General features: G+C 45.6%; 2 protein-coding genes across 5 annotated transcripts in view; one reads left to right on the forward strand and one right to left on the reverse strand.

Moving 5' to 3' along the window:
- Nucleotides 1-2,408, forward strand: part of WWP2 (WW domain containing E3 ubiquitin protein ligase 2) — a 142,510-nt gene extending 140,102 nt beyond the window's left edge. For all 4 annotated transcript variants that reach the window (XM_026495129.4, XM_044382470.3, XM_048223763.2 and 1 more), the window contains exon 24: nt 423-2,408. In XM_026495129.4, coding sequence (XP_026350914.1) covers nt 423-522 — 100 coding nt within the window. In that variant the 3' untranslated portion in view covers nt 523-2,408. The remainder of the gene's footprint in view (nt 1-422) is intronic.
- A 12,435-nt stretch (nt 2,409-14,843) lies between these two features.
- PSMD7 (proteasome 26S subunit, non-ATPase 7) lies at nt 14,844-23,272 on the reverse strand. Its single transcript, XM_026495132.4, has 7 exons — nt 23,089-23,272; nt 20,977-21,068; nt 20,047-20,139; nt 19,207-19,304; nt 18,579-18,659; nt 16,460-16,551; nt 14,844-15,796 (listed from the first exon to the last, which is right to left on the reverse strand). The coding sequence occupies exons 1-7, from the start codon at nt 23,160-23,162 to the stop codon at nt 15,358-15,360; spliced, it is 969 nt and encodes a 322-aa protein (XP_026350917.1). The 5' UTR covers nt 23,163-23,272; the 3' UTR covers nt 14,844-15,357.
- Between the last annotated feature and the right edge of the window lie 21 nt (nt 23,273-23,293).

Raw genomic sequence — 23,293 nt, forward strand, 5'->3', positions numbered from 1 at the left:
GTGGGGCAGCTTCAGGGACTTCGGGGACCTTTGTGTGGCTCCGGGGTTGGAGAGGAGGGGCCTCTGACCTCTTGGGAGTTGTGGCAGCTGTTCTGTATCCTTGTGGCCTTACCAGCTATTAAATATTCAAACACTTGTGTGCCAGTAGACAAAGAGCTGCTTCCCTATGTGCCCTCTGCCCAGGCCCCCATTTCTCCAGCTGCCTTGCCCTGTCCGCTGACCCTTCCAAGGTCCAGGGACGGGAAGCATTAAGGCCTCACACAGCAGGGCCCTCAAGGACTCTGTTCTGGCATCTGGCCACTTGGTGTTGTGGTCGAGCTGCAGTCACGTGACTAATTTTGACCACACTGTGGCCAGGCTAGGGCAGGACCATGGAGCCCTGGCCTCCCTGTGCTGACTGTTCTGCTTTCCTTTCTCAACAGTTTCAACCGTCTGGATCTCCCACCATACAAGAGTTATGAACAGCTGAAAGAGAAGCTGTTGTACGCCATTGAGGAGACCGAGGGCTTTGGACAGGAGTAACTGAGGCCGTCCCCTCCCACGCCCCCCAGCGCACATGTAGTCATGAGTTCTTCCTGCCTGAGAGGCTGGTGGCCACAGAGCTCCCGGGAGGTTCCCCCCACCCCCCCAGGTGGTGGTCGTGCGTGGGACCACACTGTCATCAGGCTGGTGGTAGCAGAGCCTGACCTCAAGAGGCCCTGCCTATCCCCTCCTTTCTCCTACCCACTGGTGGCAGTCTGGAATAAAGCCCCCATGTCACCTTTGGCCCCATCACCCATTGCAAAGTCTGGAGGCCCGACTCTCTCTGTAAGCTCTTCCTTCTTTTCCCCTGAGACCGATGCTAGGTATGGTGCAGGGAAGGGTGCCCTGTGCCGGAGAGCTGCAGCCGAAGCCCTGTTTCTCACGGGCTAGTTAGGCAAGAAGGACACTGGCCGCTCACTCGGGGTAGCTCTTCTGGGCTGAGAAGGCCCAGGGTCTTTGCCAGTAAAAGAGGTTCTGTTTTAAATAGAACTTTTCCAGTGATCTGTATAAAATGGAGGTCTGAGGGAGAGGAACTCTTCCCGCACCAGGAGAGAGCTCTGGGTCGAGGCCCGCCGCTGCTTTCCTAGCAGGACCCAGCCACTGAGGCTGAGCAGTGAGGCCCATCTCTGCACTCGGTGTGGACAGTTTGTTCTTTCCTGCAAATAAAGGTTGTACCAGCTGTATGGGTGTCGGTGGGTTGGAAAAAACAACTTCCCTCAAACTTTCTTTTCCCTTTTATATCAACTTGAAGCATTTTGTGTGTAGGGTTACTTTGTGTTTTGATGTCGCTATGCTGCTGTCACTTTCTGTGAAGGAGCTGGTACACTGGCAGTCGCTGGGACCCGGAGGGACCCGGCACCATTGGTCCAAGAATTTCCCAAACAGCCGCTCCTCTTAGGAACCCACTTAGCAGTTCTGTGAGCTCTGGCAGGCCTAACCCGGCGGCCCAGCTTCACAGCGGCCTAGTCCCCAAGCCTTGACAGAGAGGGGAGGGGGTGGTGTCCCAAGTGTCACCCAACATTGCCACCTTTGATAGAGAACTCCGCTTGCTAGATGTAGTTGTCCAGGCAGCCCCAAGTGATGGAGCAGGTGGGGATGGGTGACTTTGTCATTCCCCACCAGCCCCTGAGGCTACAGGCAGGTGCATTAGTCTCCTGTTGAGAGTGCTGTGTGTCCCAGCCACTCTGGAGCGTGTTCATCCTGCCTGGAAGTGAGGCTTTACCTGCACACAGAAAATGATGCTCTCGGAAACCAGCGGAAGGGCCTCGAGTGGCTGCACACGGTCTGACTCAGTTTCCGGAGCTCCCGCCAGCCTCTGACACGGGCATTCCGCCCCATGTAGATATGTGCGAGGGGAGCATGCTCCTCTGGTATGCTGGAGGGGTGGTTGTCGGGAGCTCCCTGGTCTAGGCCCCCCGGGGCCCTCACACTGAGCGCCGGCTGCAGACCAGCTTCAGCTTCCTAGGGCCCCAGGCAGGCCTGCTGACCAGTCACGGGGCCTTCTTAGGACCATCTCACATCCCCTGATCCTTGTCCCCCCAAGGGACAACCCTTGTCCCTTATGTTGCGTGTGCTGATTTGAGTGGCTCAGCTCGCCGGACCTCAACCTTTTTTTCTTTCTTTGAGTCATTTGCTGTGCTTCTCTGCAGTGTCCCACTCTCCTGGGTGGATGGGGTGCCAGCTGCTGTGTGGGTTTTGGAAGCCTGAGACTCCTAGGTATTCAGAGTGTGTTCATGTGTGTGCATGTGTGTACATACATGTATATGACTGAGGTGATGTGTAGAATGTCCTTTGGTAACTCTGGGTTGGTCAACAGATGGTTTTGTAATGCCTACCCCCTTGCCTTGGTATTGCCAGTTTCTCGTGCAATAAACAATCAGCAGCTGTGGGTGGTGTTGGTGTGGATGTCTACAAAATCGCTGTCCTCCGGATGACAGGACTCTGAGCCCCACAGACCCTCCTGGCCCAGATAGGCGTGGAAGTTCTGTAACCTTGCTGGTTTTAGGAATGTGTGTGTTACGAACCAAGACAGTCACACTTCTTATGGGTGGCTGAGTCCTTGTGCGGGGATCATGGGGGCAGCCCTTGGTCAGGGTTGGACGTCCTCAACTTCCCCCTGCCAGCCTGCCAGGCCAGGGTTTCTGTGAACAGTTGTTGTGGGGCCGGAACACGAACTGCTGCGGCTGCAGGTCGGGTGGGTTTTGGAAACCAGCTCCTGGAGACAGTGTCTGGGCGATCGTTCATTCGAGAGACCTTTAGTGAGTCCCACGATGATAGAAGGATGCCATGATCTTGAGCTAATGGTCATACGAGGTCTTGACGCCCCCACTTTTTTGAACACTTAAGGATTCAGATGGGACAGATCACCGTGCTGTTGTGTCTTAAGGCATTTGACGTGGAAATGACGTTGATCCAGCCTTGCCCTGATTGTGCCTCTTCTCAAGGGAGGCAGAGATGTTCAGAGTGGTTCCTCCTAGAGTTTATTCAGTGGATTCACTGCACCCCTCCAAAGCCTTTTTCCACTTGACAGAGCAATGCTGTATTGAGAAAATTATTTATTTATTTTTTTTTAAAGATTTTATTTATTTATGTGACAGAGAGACAGCCAGCGAGAGAGGGAACACAGCAGGGGGAGTGGGAGAGGAAGAAGCAGGCTCATAGCGGAAGAGCCTGATGTGGGACTCGATCCCGGATCACCAGGATCACGCCCTGAGCCGAAGGCAGACGCTTTAACGACTGCGCTACCCAGGCGCCCCTGAGAAAATTATTGAAAAAAGTCTACATATTATGCAGACATCCCATAACAAATTCAAATAAGACATGCTCAGATGGAAACTTCTCCCAGTCTTACCTCGGAAATAACTGCTGTTAAGTTTGCTGCGGCCCCTCTGTCCTACTTAGTGTGTGTGTATGCAGGTCATATTTACACATCATTTTTAAATACACCAAAAATGGGATCTTATCTATATTAACTCACTTGTCTCATTCAACAAGGTCTTAGGGAAACCTTTCCATCTTCCTCAACATAGGTCTAAATGATTCTTTAACTACTGCATGCTATTCCCTAGTAATGGTTCCTATAATATGCGCATTTCCATCCTACGGTGCATTACGGTGTGTCCAACAGTTTGCCCTTGGCTGCGAAGCTTCAGCGAATGCCGTTGGACTGTCTTGTGTGCTGGTGCTGTTCTTCCAGGAGGGGGCAGTCCTGGAAGTTGGGTGGTTGATATTTACCTTTCCTTTTACTTAAAAATTTTAAAAAGTTGTAAAATTCAAAGATACAAAGAGTCTACAGTGAAAGGCTACCCCCCCCTTGTTTTTGTTCCTCGGCCACTCTGGTCACCAGCTGGAGGCTATGATTGCTAGTTTCTTTTGTATCCTTCCAAATAGAACTTTAAACTCCCAGCAGAGTCTACCCCACGGCCCTCAGAATGGTTCCTGCGTTCCTAGCCTTAGCAGTGGACAGGGTCCCTTGCCACCCCACTTTGAGCGCTACATCTGAGCTCCCTGGCTGCCCTTCCAGCTCTCCATCTGCATTCCCTTCCCTGACTTAGGGCAGCTGTCCTTTCACGTTTATACAATCAAATTCTTTTTTTTTTTTCTTTTAACATTGTATTGTTTAATCACAATGAAATCATCTGTACTTTTTCTGAAGGTGTATTCAAAAAGCTGAAAAGCAACAAAAAACATCTATGTTACTATGATTATATAAATATTGTTTGCTCCAGAATTAATAGTTTAATATAATACAACTGTTTCTTCCTCATCCAGTCTTTTACCCTGGGGGGTTCTAAGTACCTCTCTTCGCTTTTCTTATATCCTCATTTCCCCTTCCTTATTCTGAAGTGTTTCAAGCAGAATTAGGCAGGCAGAGAGGCCCCCCCTCCCCCTACATGCTATAATAAGTTTCTGATAGATTTAGCCAAAGCTATAAGATTGCTTTGGAAGTAAAGGGCTGATGGGACTTGCTTTGTCGCCCAAGATCTCCAGTGGATCTCCCGGGTGTCAGTGAGACTTTATATAAGGTGGGACCTCCCTGGATCTGGAGTCTCAGTTCTTGCTACCCCACTGGCATTCTATACTGGGTCTCACATCACCCTTCTAGAAAAACCCTGAAGGTCTCTGTGTCTCTATTCAGAGGTATGCTTACAGAGAGCAAGCTCTCCTGGTTTTTCAGCGGGACTTGGCATCAACAAGGCCCCAGCCCCAAAAATTAGGTTGGTGCCCAGAGTTCTTACCCCAGCTTGTTTCCCTGTGATCTCCCCTGTGAATCTAAGTTTTTAATATCCTCTTACTTATCAGGTCCCTCTGATTCTGAGGTTGATTGAAGTGCCACAGTCCAGCTCACTTTTCTGTAGCCTGTGCATTATGAGTCAAGCTTCAACAGACCCAGATGGGAGCATGTGACTTCTTTGGCGCACTTTTATCCATACCATTTGGACATCATGGATCAGGGTCTAACTCTGATTCAGTTGGTCCCAGTGACAGTAATCATTATTTTCTTATTGATGCTTGTCAGTTTTGGCCCCTTCAGCTTGCCTCTCTCGTCACTCTTTTGGGTGTCTTTGATGGTCACTATGATATCCTATTCCCAACTTTAGTTCTATTGCCCCAAACACAGAACCAACTCTTCTCTGTTCTTTTTGGAGTAGAGTAGTGTTAGAAACCAAAACGTGTTCTGTCAAGATGGCACAGTGAATTCACGACTTGGCCAACCTCTCCATTCCAAACACATAATAAAGACACACAAACTAGAGAAAGCCAAAAAGGCTTGTTCTAAAACAAGAGAAAGATTTCCAAGGGTCAGAAATAGAACAAAATGCAAAACGTTGAACAAGATCGCAAGTGTGCTGCTGCACCCAGAGCCTGCCAGTTGCTGGGGGGTCAAGGGGTCTAAATAAGTCTGGACAGGGCCTGGGCAGCAGCCCACCGCTCCCTCGCGTTTCATGAAAAGCGGGCCAACCAGCAAACCGCAGCAAAACCAAACTGCCTCTGCTATACGCCTGGCTATGGCTTTGAAAAAGGTGGAGGCATAAACTCATCAAAAGAAACCATCCCTGGATCTGGCCTGGATCTGTGATATTCCTAGGTCCCCCCCCAGGCCAGGGCCCGAACTGCAACTCAAAAGATAAGGCTGTCAAATGGATGGCCAGCAGGTTAGGAGGAGACAGCTGCAACAGAAAGAGCACACACAGAGGGAGAAGACAACTCCTTCGCTAACCTTTGTGGCTCTCCATATTTCAGAAGACACTCCTGGGTGGTCTCTTGCCTACTGGTCTTTGCTGTAAGAGGACTACATGGCAGGTGGACCTTTTCACTGGGGCCATAAATGTCACCGCTCACGAGTCTTTTCTCTGGCTTGGTCAGTTTCTCTGGAGAGGAATGCTCTGTTCTCTGCCTGGGGGGAAGGGTATACCTGAGCCAGGGTACACCTGCCTGTAGGCTTGCTGGGGATCAGCAGAAGGAAGGAGCCTAGGTTCTCAGAGACCTGGCCCCTGACTTGACCTTTTTGTGCTCTCTTGCCCCTCCCCTCAGCCTGGTCTCCTGCAGCTGGCAGGGGGGAGATAGCCAGGCTCTGAGGATGGGGACCTAGGTGTCCCACCCTTCCATGTAGAAACTACTTTTAACTGCCCTGGTTGTCTGCTCTCTTCCTGCCCTCCTGCTGCCCCAAGTACCGCGTCCCTCTGGGGACTTGCTCGTTTCTCCTGTGCACCTCCCTCTGCAGGGTTTTAGGTTAAAACTTCTGCTTGGCCAGTTATGCTCCTCCACCTGCTTTCTACCTTTTAACACTGTGTTGAACATCCTTGTCCAGCACTGAATCCTCTTAATGTTCTCTTTGCCCTTGTGGAGAAGGAATCTTATAAAGCTGTTTCACTGTCATTTTAGCGAGGCTGGAGAGGGCCAAGAGATGGTTAATCTGCCCTTTCCATTAACTTCCTTTCCCTTGATAGATCTCCTGGGGCGAGGCGGGGGGCGGTGGACAGAGGAGGGGGCAGCTTGCAGCTGGCAATCTGTGCATAGGGGTCTCAAAGGGGACCTGACTTTCACGGAATCTCCTTTATTCCCTGTTTATACTCCTGTGGCACTAATTCCAACCTCTCTTGGGTTCAAGTCTCTCCCTGCTCACCAGAACTCTCTTGACGAACCTCCTTCCACACTCCTCTTGGCTGGAGACCGTGCTCCGGCCACTTCTGCTTTCCTCCTAGAAGTTTGTTGCATTCTCTTTTCTACCTCTCAGGTGCTCTCTCTCTCTCTCAAATTGGGCCAAGTGGCCAGGGAACAATGGGAAATCTTTTACATTCATTCACTATCATTTTAATGGAGTCTCAGCAGGGAGCAATGATAAATACATGTCAGAACTGAATTTTTGTGATTTGGCACGATTAAGGCCATTTGGCCTTACCTCTCTTAAGAGCACTGATTTGGTTCCTAATGCTTGGGGTTCGCTTTGCTTTGTTTTGTTTTGCTGTCTCCAAAGGCAATAGATAGTCCTGTTTGTAAACAGGGGGAATGTTTTACTTCTGCATTTTCTCTTAACATTATCTTCATTCTAAGACATTAAGTGCTGAAATTAAAAAAGGGGAAACCCCATGTAGCCTATTGTGGATTACCCTCATGAATTCTGTTCCTATCAGTGGAAGGCAGACTTCTTTTAAAAACAAAAAAAGATTTTATTTATTAGAGAGAGAGCATGAGCCAGGGGAAGGGCAGAGGGAGAAGCAGACTCCCCACTGAGCAGGGAGCCCAATGCGCGACTGGATCCCAGGATCATGATCTGAGCTGAAGGCAGATGCTTAACTGAGGGAGCCACCCAAGCACCCCAGGAAGGCAGACTTCTTAGGTGGCCCCCTTATGACCTCTTCCTGGTATTCACACCTTAGTGGGCTAATCCCCTCACTTGAGTGGTGCCGGGCTAGTGATTTGCTTCTTACCAATGGAACATGGCCAAGCTGACAGGTGTCACTTCCCTGATTGAGTTACAAAGGTTTTTGACCTCCTCCTTGCCAGCTGGCTCTCCATTGCCCTCTCAGTTTGTGCACTTTGACGAAGCAAACTTGCGTGTTGGAGAGACCATGTGGAAAGAGACTGAGGACAGCTTCGTGTCAACAGCCAGCGAGGGACTGAGGCCCTCAGTCCAACAGCCCCCGAGGAATTGAATCCTGCCCATGAGCACACGTGCTCGGAACCTTAAGATGCCTGCAGCCCAGCTGAGCCCTTGATTGCTGCCCGTGAGCATCCCGGGGTGGAGAACCCAGCCAGGCTGCGCCGGGGCTCCCGACCGGTGGAAACGGTGAGATCATCGTGTGTGTTATTTTAGCGTCTGCGTTTTACAGCAGTTTGTTAACACAGTAATAGATAACTCATACACCGTCCTAAGTCAGATGAAATGTCCTCGGATTAGCATCTCTTCCACGTTCTGGGCCCTGAGTGTGGCCATGATTTTTAGTAAATGAAAGAGCCAGAGCATGGAGATTGTGTGTAGGTCAAAAAAATCACACTAACCAAGAAGAAAGGCAGAAAGGGACCAGTATTGCTCTTCTTCCTTTCCTTGGGGAAAGCAAATCCTGGGAAGAGTCATTTCAGTCCCTGCCCCGAGTCCACAGCCTGACATCAATTGCCCAGCAGCACCTATGGTCTAAGGGGCCTTGGATCTGGCCCAGCCTGTGACTGTGGCACTCTGCTTTGGGATGTCATTAGTGCTTATCTGGGCTTCCAGCCAAACCCAGTTGGCAAGAGTCATTCCAATCTCTCAAGGACACTTTTGGGTCTGTTTCCTCTGTAATTACAGGGTGAACAGCAAGGTAGGTGGTACCATTACAGCAGTAAGCCAGCCTGAAGGAGGGCTTCTGCAGCTCCCCGACTCCTGCTGAGGTTGGCTCAAGGGGCACATCTTCCTCCTTAGTAGTGGCCTCCTGCCTGAGCATCTGGGCCCTAGCGGGCTGGGGATGCGGAAGCATTGTTTCTTCTGTGAGGGAATTCATTTCACCCTTTAACTTTTGGTTTTTATAGTCATGATGGTTTTCTAACTCCTTGTAATTGTTTCACAGTGGTAAAATATAGGGTATATGGGGTGGCAAGAAGCAGCTCATGCATTGAACTTTGACTCTTACCCTGTCCCTGCTCTCCAACAGGGCACACACTTCTGGTGCATCAGCTGTCTGCCATGCGGTCTGGGATGCCCCTGGATAGATATTTTTTTCCAGCTTTATTCAGATATAATTGACATAGAATATTGTGTAAGTCTAAGGTGTACAAGGTGATGATTTGAGACACATATATATTGCAAAATGATTGCCACAATGAGGTTAGTTACCGCATCCATCACCTCACGTAATTACCATTTTGTTTTTTTGTCGAGGACGTCTAAGGCTGTGTTGCGGTAAGGACAGTTAAGATCCACTCTCTTAGCAACTTTCAAGTATTTTGTTGTATACTTGAGAGTATACAATACTTGAAAGTAGTATTAGTAACTATAGTCACCATGCTGGACTCTGGATAAATAGGATAGAGAATAGTGTGGGCAAGCGGGATAGGGAAGAAAAGGGTCTACCTGAGATAGGACCTTAGGGAAAGCATCTCCACACAGGTGTTTCAGCCTGGAGACATGAAAGCTGGGAAGGTGCCAATCAAGCAAAGAGCCGCATTTGGGGTTGGGCCATCCGGTACAGTGGCCCGATTGGGAGACTGGCATGTTCCAGAAGTGGGTAGAAGGCTGTTGTGGATGGCTGAGCACTGATAGAGGGTAAGCAGGAACAGTGTGAATGAGGTTGGTGGGTCAGGGTGGATCTCAACATGTTCCTCCTCTATTGCCCAGGCAGGGGGAGGAAGAGACAAAAGGGCCTTTACACCGTGTGCACTGCTCCCATCTCTTCATTGTCTAGGCTAACCTGTGGCTGTCTCTGACAGCAAAGTGGATGCGAAGTACTGTTTGTGGTAGGTCAGGAACGAGGAATATGAAACGGGATTTGAGGATCACATAGTATTGTCTTTGCTACACGTGATTAAAAGCTATGAAGTGAATGGGTGTATCCATAAAGCAATGAAGAGAGGCCTTTACAATATTGTTTTGAATTTTATTTACTTATTTATTTTAGAGAGAGAGTGAGAGAGCACGTGTGGGCAGGGGGGAAGGGCAGAGGGGGAGGGAGAGAGAGACTCTTAAGCAGGCTCCATGCCCAGTGTGGAGGCCGATGCTGAGCTGGATCTCACAACCCATGACTTGAGCCAAAATCAAGAGTCAGACACTTAACTGACTGAGCCATCCAGGCACCCCAATATTGTTTTGAATTTTATTTTATTTTATTTTTTTTAAGATTTTATTTATTTATTCGACAGAGATAGAGACAGCCAGCGAGAGAGGGAACACAAGCAGGGGGAGTGGGAGAGGAAGAAGCAGGCTCCCAGCAGAGGAGCCTGACATGGGGCTCGATCTCGTAACGCCGGGATCACGCCCTGAGCCGAAGGCAGACGCTTAACCGCTGTGCCACCCAGGCGCCCCTGTTTTGAATTTTAAAAGGGTAGGAAAGAATGAGATCGAAAGGGAAAGATCATATATGTAATGTAAAATGCATGCACGTACAAAATTATACTGCATACTCTTCCACAACCCATCCATATCTAAGGACATTTACTGAGCACATTTAAGCATCTATCACTTGTGTGTTTGTGTGTGTGAGGGGGGTTAGAACTATAGTGGAAACCAGGATTAAGGTAAAAACAGTTTAAGTGAGACGGGCCTTAAAAGTGATGATGATAGGCATGAGCTGAGGAGTAAGATTCGCGCAACCCTCTCCATCTGAGGTTCATCTTCCAGCCAAGCTGACTCTGGCGTGAGGATAGAATATGGAAAAGGAAGGTGAGAAAGTATGCAGAAATTGCAGGTAGGCAACCTTAGCCAGAGAAAAGGTAGATGAAGGTGTGAACAGGGGCAGGGAAGTGCAGAGGGCAGCCGTCAGACATGGTCCAGGTGGTAGGACCAGCAGGTGGCTGAAAGCAGAGGCTGAAGGTGAGTGCGGTGACCAGTATGACTCCTAAACTCTGGGCAAGTGGGTGACTAGCCAGGATATGGAATAAAGAGGAGGAACAAGTTTTGCAATTAGAAAGAAGCATCATATAGATTGAGATTTTTAAAAATATGTAAGTGATAGGTTAAGTAAGATGACGCTTCAGAGGAAACTGAGCAAAAGGGGCCCATGAGGGTCTAAGAGAAGCAGGACAACTACCAGGAGAGAAGCCTTCAGACTGAAGGTCAGGTCAAGGGAGGTCAGGGTTGACAGGGGTCAACTGGATGGGCAAAGCGGAAGCCATCGGTGACTTTAGTGCAGGCTGTTAATGGCTTGGTGGGGACAAAAGCTGGACTGCGTAAGATTTAAAAAATGCTCAGAAGTTAAAGAAGGGAAGGAAGCAAACATAGATGGCTACTTGCTGAATGGAGTTAACTGGGACAGAGGCGTATGTGTGTGTATGTGGAGATGGGAGGGATTTGAGTGTTTATATGCTGAGGGGTAAGAGGTAGGGATAAAGCCGGGGTTGAAAATAGGAAAGAAGGGATAATAGATGAAGTAAGGACTGTAGTTGGTTATTGTGGTTAAAAGAGTAACCAAGTTATGATATTATTGATCAGACTTTAGCTGTAGTATGTAGAAAGAGGTTGATATGGGTACTAAGACACTTCGTGGAGTGTAATAGATGTATGTTTGAGAAGAAGTCTTGAGCTGGGAAAGGACTTTTTTTTTTTTAAAGATTTTATTTATTTATTTGAGGTGGGGTGGGACAGAGGGAGAGAATCCTCAAGCAGACTCCCTGCTGAGTGCAAAGCTTGACTCGTGGCTCGATCCCAGGACCCTGGGATCATGACCTGAGCCGAAGTCGGAGTCTTAAGCGACTGAGCCACCCAGGTGCCCCAGAGCTGGGAAAGGACTTCTTAAATGTTGACCCACAGAGTGCTAACCGTAGGCAAAAAATGGATAGATTTGTCTATATCAAAATAAAGATTCTCTCACTTCCATGTGTATACAGGAGCCACAAGGAGAGCATCTTAAAAACACAGATTCCCAGAGAGTCTAATGAAGTAGGTAAGTTGTACAAATTTTTATTGAAATAAGTTATATCTAAAAGGTCACACTCAAAACACATCATATCCGAATCACTACATTTTCCTAACATGTATGTTCTTGAGGTTATTGTCTGTTCTATCAGTATTTAGGTAATACTCTGTAATACTGTGCTATTGTGCTTCTCTTCCCAGCTCATGCTGGAACCTTTGCCATCAAGCCATGGTGGGAGTATTTACACCAGGGGAATCGGCCAAGGCTACAAATCAAAGCCTGCTGCCGCCTTTCTTTGGACAGCTAGTTGTTTCACATTTACCAGCACACCACTGAATATGGTTTTTAAAGAAACCGGGTGTGGTATCAGCAGTGAGGAAAATCAAACACAAGCTATCTGAAAGGCAGAGTGTCTTTTCATTGCCCAAGCAGTAGTGTGAGTGGTGAACAGCGAGGGTGAAGTGGCAACCTGACCCAGTCTTTTTGCACCCGTACACTCTCCACATTCCTTCAAAATCTTGTCTGGATAGCTGCAGCCCAAAGCAGAAGTGACGGGAGGTAACTCTGGGGAAGGTTTCCAGTCCTGTGCTGAGCTGGCATCAAAGGCGGCTCTGACCAAGAGACGAGACTAGTCGACAGCGCCCTCTAGTGTCAAAGAGCAGATTGGCTCCAAAGAGGAATGCCAAGAAAAAGGTTTCTGCGGATTTACGCCCTGGGAACATTAACTTCCCTGGTCTCCCCTTCCTTTCTTTTCCTCTATTTTCTTTCCCCACTTCCATTTCCCTGCTTTCTGAATCACTTTCTACCTATTATTTTTTGAAAGATCTGAACTCTGTGTTGCTCCCAGGCAAACATTGATAATACTGAGTTGAATAGCATGAAGATACGCAAATCAGTACTTGCCTGTATTACATAGAATTATTTGGAATGAATTTGTTTAGGAAAGCTGTAAAAAATCTGCTCTTGTGGATCACATAAGTCAAATGTTTCCTTGCTTTTGAAGCATGCCCCAGGTCCTCCCCATTTCTGGAAATAGGGGCAGTCCAAGTAGTTTAATGTGTTGTAGTTTAACGAACAACCCTGATGTCATTCTTTTGTGAGGGCCTGTGTTCATTCTTTTGTTTGAAGTGAAAGTCATTGAATATGGCTGAGTTCTCGTAGCTGCAGGGTCCTCCAGAAATTGGATTGCCATTCTGAGGTTGCTGTTTCCTGCTGAAACGTTTACTCTGCATCTAGGATCTAGGAGAAGTAATAAGGTAGCTCCTTAATAGGATTACTTTTGTCCCTTTAGTGATTGGTGGACTGAGCATAATTACAGAACATTTAATTAGTTGGCCCAAAGTTGTTCTATTCCGATAGTTTTCATCTTTACACGAAGAATAACCAACTTCTAAGTTGAGGGATATTTCAGGTATTAGTTATCACACAAAACCAGTAAGGCACAGATAACCGTCCTCTGTAATGTGTGTAGCAGGAGCGGCCCGAACTCTGTTAACAAGTCAGTCTGAAGCATTGGAAGTGGAAGCGAGGGTAATGTTACAGCTACCGATGCGGGATCCAGACTCTGGAGCAGATTTTTTCCAGGACATCATTTCTGGTATTTTCAAAAACAACAGATGTAGTTTAGAAATCTCATCTTGAGACTGCCAGGCTGTATAAACACAAGGCTTTATTTCAGGGGAGGGTCATGGGTTTCTCAGTGAATTCAGCTGCTATTTGTATAAGCAAGACTTCATTAATAACCTTATGAGGGTCACTCTCTTATAGAGGATGTCAATTTTGGCTTAGAAAATGAACCTAAGCTACAGGCTACAAACTGTATTTGTAAGAAATAGAGGATCCTGTTAGAAAGGTGAATTCAATTTGGGGCATCTGGCTGGCTCAGTTGGTAGAGCATGTGACTCTTGATCTCAGGGTTGTGAGTTTGAGCCCCATGTTGGGTGAAGAGATTAGTTACACACACACACACACACACACACACACACACACACACACACACACACACACACTGAAGAGATTAGTTACACACACACACACACTTAAAAAAAAAAGGTAGAAGTCAGTTCTGCCCATTTGTGGGCCAAACTGTTACATATAACAAGGCCTGGGTATTCCCCTGGTCTTAGATACTCCAGAAACTTTCCAGTTTGTGAAATGGTGACAAACTTTAAAGCATGTGGCATTGTGTTGTCACAAGACCCTGGAAAGCTTTTTGAGTACTGATTATACTGAGTGGACCTGAATTCTGTGTGGTCTCTAATTGCCCCCTGACCTTTATATATAAATGACCCACTCCATGGGATGACATTCTCCTCATTCCCCTGCTAGCCTCAGAAACATCCTGGCTCTTTCCTGCCCATTTGCTGGAGAAAGTTAATGTTCCAGGTTCCCTTTCTCATATCAGTATGTTTGAAACGTGGTAACCAAATTTCAAAAGCTTCTTCAACACTCCTGTGGTTTTAAATAGATCTCAGGCCTTGACTGTTATTTCAGATTTTTTATTCAATTAGCTGCAGCAACCCTGACTTTGCTGAAATAGACAAGGAAAAGTTGGTTCTCCAGTTTTTCCTTGACCATCCCATTTTAGGTCAGAATCTACATGAACCTTGAAGTCAGCCCTTATGTTGGCATGCCTCTATTAAGTAGAAGAAAAGCTTGTTTACACATACTGTCAACTCCCAATTTCCACTAATTAGCTCTTTGGAATAAAAATTGATGTTTCTGGTAAACATTGAGACATTAGAACACTATAAAGTGGTTTCTGAGATTCAACTTAGTTTTAGTGCCATTTTATTACATTTTTCAATTTTTGAACATTGATAATCCATATGGTGCATTAGAGAACTCTTAGGTTCTATCTGCTCAAGAGAGGGAATTATTATCAAAGGGACTCCTCTAGGTCAAATGATTAAGTACTTATTTGTTCTGAGCCCTGAGCACTTACTGTGGGGAGACTTTGTCCCATCCTCCAGAACTTCCCCACTAACTTTGGGGTCTGATATACCTAGACCTACTGCAGTAACTGTGTCTCTTATGAAAAACTGCTCTAGGGACTTCACAGATGACAAACCTGAAACACAAACTAGGATCCAGGTCTTCTGGGCTCAGTTGAGAGCTCTTCTCACCATCAAGTTGTTTTTAAAAGAATGAGACTCTCTTTCATGAAAGATTCCAAGTTTAAATTCTTTAAGGCAGCTTCAATTAAAAACTAAGTCTTGGCTGCTTCTGAAAACAAGTGTCACTCCCAGAATCAAAAATGACTAGAACACAGACTTACAAACCAAGTCATTTAATTGTGTCTTTGAAGGTAAACAATATATGGAGGTGGATCCCAAGCCCTGAGCATGTCAGAGCTCCAGGTACAGAGTTCAGAGGGGTCAGAACTCAGGGTGTTCTAAGGCTTACGGAATTCACGCATTCCATTTTGCAATTCTGCAAACTGCCAAAAACCAACCCCAAGAGTCTTGTGAGATGGGGAAAATTCAACTTCCAGTTTTATAGGTAAGAGTGAAGAGTACCAGTAACGTTCTGTTTACCTCTTCACTTCTCTCATGCGATCTGAAGCCTGAGCTATCGTATCCCCCACGCACGGCAGCCTAGGCCGCAGTTCGGCTGTGAGCTCAGTCCCTCTGTGCACTCGCTTCCCCGCCACAGTGGAGAGTGACCCGGGCCAGAGAGCTCTCAGCAGTACAGCTTTTTAACAAGCACTTAAAGTAAAAAGAACCCTCTAGTGGCACACTGAGTTAGTTTATAAGATTTTAATTTACAAATTAAAAAGCGACATGTTTTATTTTTTCTCCTTTTTCTCTTCTTTCTTTCCATCAATCTTTTCCTTCTCTTTCTCTTTGTCATCTTTTCTATCCTTTTTGCTCTCTTCTTTTTCTTGCCCTTCTTTCTTCTCTGCATCCCGGTTGGCAATCTTGTTGTTGATGAGGTTGTGCAGGGCGACCACGGAACGGATCAGCGAGGCCAAATACACTACTACCATCTGGTCGTTGGTCTTCAGGTAAAAGGCCTTGACAAACTCCTGCAGGCTGACATCTGGCAGCAGGTTGAAGACGTCCTGTAGCTGGTAGATGATCTGGTGGTTGATGGGCAGCTTGCCGGTGGCCACTTTCTCCAGGTAGCTCCTGATATCCAGAAGCTTGGAGTTCAGTCCCTTCAAACCATGGACCTGGTTTGTGATCCGCTGGGAAAGAGTGCCCACTGTAGTGTCTTTGATGTCTCTGTAACAACCCACAAGAAGAAAGGGCAGGAAAAAGCATCAGTATACTGTATTATCACACAGGTTCTCACAATCTAGGCGAACACCCAGCTTTGTGGGGAAGGGCAAGTTTTCAAAAGAAGAATGTTACTTCATCACTTTGCAGACTGCCTTAGTTTTGATTTGGAGCATATATTTTATCTTTCTTATCACAAGGCATTTTGAAACCATTTCACTTAAAAAAAAAAAGAGCTATTTCAACTTCCCTGTTCCTGAAAAGAGTGGCATTTTCTCTACCCACATCTGTGCGATGTTGCAAGAAGCTTCCATCAGACAGGACTTTTTGAATTACAGGGAATCTTATTTGAGAAAAACTATGACCCTTTTGAATTAAGTCAGGATTATAATATTTTAAAATAACCCATCCTAACGTAGCTTCTTCGCAGACAACTGGCTACCTTTACTGAAAACAACATACACAGGAAGAACGCACACCTGCTTTCCTTCCTGCACGTGTTCCTGTCACAGGGAACACACTGCCCTTTGCCGACAAGATGTATTATCCACAGTCATAAACTGTAACTCAGGACACGCCAGAAATGATCCAGGCCTGGAACCCAGATCTCCCCACTCCTAATAGAGCCTCTCGGGCTGCTTATGATTCGGATGCTGTCCTGAGGCTCACCGTAACAAGTGCTCGACTCCAACTTCCTCGGCTTCCTCGGCTCCAATTTCACTGGTCACATGCTCAAATGTTTTTGAGGTTGGAGTTCCATCCTGGGAGAGGAGGCTTAAATATAGTTATTTACTTACAAACACCCCAGCATGTGTTCCTTTCACACCTTGATTCCTCTGCTTTCAGTCAGATGACCTCATGGGTACATTAGTAGGCTTCCCAAGTGCTAGCAGAAAGGGGTGAGGTTTGCTTTGAGAGTTCAGCCTTTTTTTTTTTTCATTATAATTTTTATTTTGTTATGTTAGTCACCATACAGTATATCCTTAGTTTTTGATGTAATGTTCCATGATTCATTATTTGCGTATAACACCCAGTGCACCATGCAATATGTGCCCTCTTTAATACCCATCACCGGCTTATCCCAGTCCCCCACCCCCCTCCCCTCTGAAGCCCTCAGTTTGTTTCCCAGAGTCCACAGAGTTCAGCCTTCTGGAATGACACTGCCGTGGCCCTGCTCAGTGTTTTTGAGGAAAATCTTGATAATCCCTTAAGCCCACTGTGGGGATGGACACTTAAGGAAGTCTCAATTAGGTTGACTTTTAAAGCATATAGTTCTTTCTAGAATAGGCAGTATACAGAATACGTGTACTGGAGGCAAGCTCATAGGCAAGCTCAGATAATCTAACTGTCCTTCAGATCAAATGATGCCGGAGCACCAAAACATCGCAGTGAGAATAACCGGCTTCCCGGTGGCCTGAATTAGTCAGAGGGTCTGTTCAGGAATATGGTTCACTGTATCACCTAGTGACTTCCTGATGGGATTCAGGAGCAACTTTCCTCAGCTCTCATGCCAGAAGAGGCTGTACATCTTCTGGAATGGATGTAAAATGTCTGCAAGGCAGGAGAGCATAGCAGTGAAGGCAGACTCTGGAGCCAGACTGCCTGGGTTTCAAAGGAGCTGTGGGACCTTGGGAAAGTCACTTAACTTATACTAAGTGATATAAATGTTAGCAGTAATTATTTTATCCAGGACAATGTGAATCCTGCAAATGCCATTTTACTCTTCACTTTGCTAGAATGGTCAGGACTGCATGGAATGCCTTTTCAGGTGCTCATTTTGCCTTGGCCTCATCTAATATTGTGGCCTTCGTGTCCCTTCCATCCCCTATTTAAAAATCTTGCTCTGTGTGTGTGTATAAGGGCCTCTAATTCTCTTTTGAAAAAGGCAGAGTAAAATTAACTTAAAAAACTATATCACATCAAGGATGAAAGCCTTACTGCAACACGGAAATAAATTTTGATCTAAACTCCCTAGTGGCAAAGCAAAAAGAGAAACAGGAGGACAGAGCTCAGTGCAAGGAACATTTGCAGGGAGTTAACCTAAAATTTTTTTCCTGATTTAAAAACTGAATATAAAGATAAATTCTACATATCTAAATCCAAAGGCAGACTTTATCCTCAGACTTTTGACTCTGGAAATTCAAGATTGAGCTCAAGTGCAAAATTTTATGCTCCCAACAACACACACATATATTTTCACATCAAATGCTACCCTAGAATCTAAGTTGAGTTTTCCTGGAAATAGAGAAAAGCTATATTCTGGAACCTCTTTGTGTCGACACCCAAAGCACACAGCAGGTATTGGATGCTGGGGAGCTGAGTATTCAGGTGTCAAATCACACAGATGGGTCTTGCCATCTGGCTCCACGCAGCTCTGACCCACTCTATTTGAAAAACTCTATCTCGTCTATACAGAATGAAAATCTTCAAGGAGAAAGGAATGCTGGCACAGAGGAGCTGGACAGTGGAAACTGTATTAGATTAAGACTAAGCTCACAGGCTCTGCATTTACTTTGCTGTGAACATCTCTGGGCATTCACATGATGACTCTGGTCCTCAATTTCATGTGTAAAAGGGGATTTTAGATTTCTATGGTCCTCTTGATTCCTAAAATTTGGTGATTCAAAAACTCAAGGGGGAAAGAAACATAGTACCAAACTGTTGACAAAAATCAACAACCTACTCTTTGTTGGAGATAAAAGAGTTGTTGACTTAAAAACAACACAACATCCAAATCGTCCAATAAGCAGCAAATCTAATCTCCTCGGCTCATAGCAAGAGAACTTACATCATGGACTTCTTCCACTGAAATATATGCTTCTGTGGGCAGTCCCAGGTCCTTTGGCTTCACGTCAATGATGACCAGTACCTGGCAGAAAAACATAATTTAGCAAACAACCTCACACCAAGCACGTAAGGAATAATCACAGCCATTCTTCTTATGATGATTACTGAAGCTATTTCATTCAACCAGACAAAAGCTGGAATTTTCAGCAGAAATGAGTCTACATTTCATGTGATCCCACCATCTGCTCTGCTCTTCACCACCATCCGAAAACAAGCTGAAAGTATGGTGTGGTTATCAAGCATGAGGAAGTCAGAATCAAGACAGCCAATGGTTTGATCCTGGCCCCCACATGTATGAGACCTTACTAACAATTCTGAACCTCAGTTTTCTTGTTGTAAGGAGAACAACCCCATATAGCTACCGAGAGGATTAAGCACTTAGCACATATTTATTGTTACTTATTAAATATCCTAGGTTATTGTATACTATACAAACCGCTACCAATTAACACAAACAGTTTAGAGAATAAGCAGTGAAATGATTTACTACCCGATCCTTCCTAGGATGCTTATGTAAGTTAGCTGGTAAGGAATATCATTCAAGAGTTTTAAAGATAGAGTGCACTTACTGAGTTAGGGCAGTATCTTTTCATGAGTTCGTTAATGGCGATGTCATTCTTGTGTAGTTTAGGGCCTGTGTGGTACCACCCAACTATTCTTTCTCTGGCTGGGAAGGAAAACATTAGTGGGTTTGAACTGTTTCATGAAGATCTATAGAATTCCCTCAAAAAGGGTGGTAAGAACTCTAGTCCTTATGTTCTCTACCCTTTTCAAAATTCCAGACATCTATTTTAAACCTTGACATACCTGTGAAATCTGAAACTGAAAAACAGAATTCTCAGAAAATAAGCAATGAGGGAAATCCAGAGATATCTGTATCTCAGACTAGTTGAGACCAGTCACACATGACACTAGGAAACAATTCCAAGGCAACATATAAACAAACGCAAGTCTATGTCACAGAGATTGGAACTGTGAACGTTGTGGGAATAAATATTTCCAAAGTGTATGTCGTTGCTATAATGAAATAAAATGAAAATGATTTATGTGACAGAGAGATATATTGACCCTGAAGGTACTTAAGGTCTAGGGGCAGGTGGATTTAGTTTCATAATTCTTCACTTTTCCGTTAGGCAGGGCTGGCTAGCTCCAAAACCTAGGTGGGTCTAGCTGGCCTTAAATTGCTACTCTAGTTTCTCATTTATTCTCCCTCATTCCTCTACTACCACTAGTCTTACAAGTATAGCTAAGTGAAAGAGCCCTTGATATTAAACAAAGAAAAGGGAATACTAAAAAATGAAAAGACATCGGCGGCATGTACCTGGGCGCACGCATACACACATACACACACGTATAAATCAATGCCACAATGCCTTCTTAAAAAAACAAAACAAAACATCAAGACATACCATTGACCTTCTTAAACATTCCATACATGTTTTCCAAATAGTCATGGTCTAAAAACCAGACAGAATCATCTTTGTCATCTTCATCAAAAGGGACTAGAGAAAAAAAAGTAAGATTTAGTTTAGGGTGCTGGATAGAACTAGCTTAGGAGACTCCTAGGCCCCATAGGATCCACCTACGTGTTTGGTTTGTCCAATATGGTATTAAAATTATTTTTGAGTTGCTCTCATTAAAAACTGGGAGATTTCATATAAAAATCCAGAATTCCGGCTTCACTTGAAATTGGAAGGCCTGGCAACAACTGGCTAGAGCCAGACAGGTTTCCCCCTTTAAAATGGACACATGCTCGTCAGTTTGCTAAAAGCCCCATCACTTCCTAATATTTCCCTTTGCTGAATGACATTTCTGCTTGGTCCTTTCAGATACTGGAGTTTGTGACCTCTAGTCTAGAGTTCATTCTAGAGCAATTATTTTGTTCTTTGTTGTTAACTTTAATTGTAAAATACACAGATACATTCTTGTAAAGGTTCATGACACTGAGTAAAAGGTAATGGTCTCCATCTCCCTCTGCCAACCCATAATCATGGTTAACAGTCTAGTGCAGGGACTTACAAATGACATCAGAGCTGCCTATTTTTATAAAGTTTTGCTAGCATACAGCTACCCCTTTGTCAACGTACTGTCTGTAGTTGCTTTCCTGCTACAATACAGGGCTGAGCAGTTGTAATGGAGACCATATGGCCTGCAAATTTAAAATATTTACTATTCAGTTTAGTGAGTAACCTTTAGCCTTCCTCTCATACTTCAGCAATTCTGAAAGAGAATTTCTGGGTTGTAGTAAAAGTGGAAACCATAAAAGTTTCTTTTTTTTAATTTTTGAGATATTTGACATTTTAACCCAGGCGCAGAACAACGTAAGATTTGTCTTATACCTGCAAAACTGTTGGATACGTCGAGTACTTTCTTTTGCCATGACCCCAAAAGCACACCAACAACACGCTTCTGGTTTCCAACCTTGCCTATTCTGAAGGAGAAAGCAGAAGGTCAGTCTGACAAGCACACAGAAACGTGGACCCAACAATTAGATACTCAAAAGGAAATATCAACGGTACAGATACAACTTAGCTTACCTGGGAACTAATCCCACTAAACAAATATAATAGCGTCAGGTTAGTCCTTAATATTAAATTTTAATAAATACAATGGGAAATTCATCAACTTTGTACATTGGCAGGCTTTACACTGTTGACTGCAAGAAATACATGCTCAGAAAAATATCAAACTTTCTAGAACCTGAAAATGGAGAAAATGAACCCCCCCCCCAGGTCTGAAGAGTTTTAAAATGCTACTTGGTGTTTGAAAGTATATTTCATTTAAGTTATGCTGCCACCTTTAACTTTTTCTTTTGCAGTTTTCTCCTTTAAACTTTCCCCATCTTCCCTATCCTTAAATATTTTCTGAAAGAAACACTTTAAAGTAGAACCACTTTTACGGGCTGGCTTGCCAGCTGTTCTCTGGAATATCTATTCCATGTGCACAAGCCCCACTAGAAGTTCTAATTCTTTGTACCATTTAGGGGCTCAGAACATGGGTTCCGATGCTCAGGTATACGTGGGCCATCTGTGGTCTCTGTGAATGGCTTACTCAGGCAGAAGTCAGAAGTGAGCAGCTGGTGACTCATCACACTGACAGGATGGCTGAATGAGAAAGAGTTTACTTCAGAATTTGTATCTACTTGTCAAACCTCCTTAGTGACTTCTGTCTTCAAGAATTACAAGTGTTTTCACTTATACAATCTCATTTCACTGACCTTCATATAGAATTCTCCTTTGACCACTAGGAAGTGTGAGACACACACAATACAACTCCACATTCAAAGGAAAGACAGAGGCCACTGTGAAACGAACTACAGTTCCTTAACAGTCACTGATTTCACTGTACTGCTTTTGTAAACATATTGTCTGGCAAATTTATAAACGCTTACTAAGTTTGGGATTTGGGTCAAAGTTAAGGATCCTGTATCCCTGGTGGTTCTGATTTTTGGGGAAATCTTAGGCCCTGAATCCCCACACTTCAAAGGAAAGTTCCACACTCATGTGCTTTTCTTTTGGTCTAGCAGTGTCTGTCTGCACTATGTCCTTCGAATAGAACAGAAATGGTGCTTGTCCCCTTAGCACCTCTAGCATCCTATAGGAGAAAGACAGTGACTACTGCACAGTGGGAATGCATGCATATCCTGTTAGGCTGAAGGCTCTGCAAAGCAGCAGAACTGGGGACCCTAAACCTCATGGAGTCTTGACTGTTTTATTAGCTATGGTTGAACAAGTAGTTGTACGACTCAAGTTGTAGCAGGCACTTCGCAGCTGACTTTGTAACAGATGCTCCCAAATGGGTCTCTACACTTGCCAATTCAAGTAATTATCTTGTAAAAGTTACGAACACGTGTAACAGGTCCAGCGGGACGAACAGCTCCAAAACAAGGGAAGGAGAAGAAACATCTGTGGGATGTTTCAGCTTATTCATTAATGCCCAAAGCTACTAACGCTCTCACTTTTGAAAGAAAAGCTTGACACCTAATCTACATTTTAGGTTACCGTCAAACAGATTCCTGCTTAGAAACCACAGCTCTTCAAGGGAGCCCTTCAAGGTCCTGAGACCAGAATATTGGTGACAGCTTTCAGAGGTACAGAAACGCTAATCTGCAGGACTTTCCCACGCACCGAGTCTTTTTGGTGAAAAGGGGGGGACGAGGTGACAGATGGGCACGAGGCCTGGGGGATCAGGGCCAAATGAATCTTGCCCCCCATACTCTGGCAGCGTACGGACTTTGGTAAAAGAACGAACAGTCCGGACCGCGGAGTACCGGCTCGGGACGGGGGATGAGGCTGGGTGATTTAGGCTTCGTGATCCGAGGCTGGTCCGGGCCTCTCGGCGAGTTAGTGCCACCCCCGGCCCTTCAGCGCTCCCGCGGCCGCCGCGCCGTCCCAGCGTGCCAGTGACTCAGCAACGGCGATCCCGATAGGCCGCCCCGCGCACCCGCTCACCGGTTGAAATGATCCACCACACTGAGCAGCACCAGGGGGTGAACTACCACCTTCTGCACCGCCAGCTCCGGCATCGCGACACACCCCGCCCGCCAGACCCCGCTCCTTGCGACCCGCAAACACCGGCAGCCGCAGCGACTCTCGCGGATCCTCCAGGCCCGGCTCCTCCTCTTCCGGCTCGGCCGCCGCCGCCGTCTCCTTTTTC

Source organism: Ursus arctos, unplaced genomic scaffold (assembly GCF_023065955.2).
Source record: "Ursus arctos isolate Adak ecotype North America unplaced genomic scaffold, UrsArc2.0 scaffold_19, whole genome shotgun sequence".
NCBI classification, from domain to species: domain Eukaryota; kingdom Metazoa; phylum Chordata; class Mammalia; order Carnivora; family Ursidae; genus Ursus; species Ursus arctos.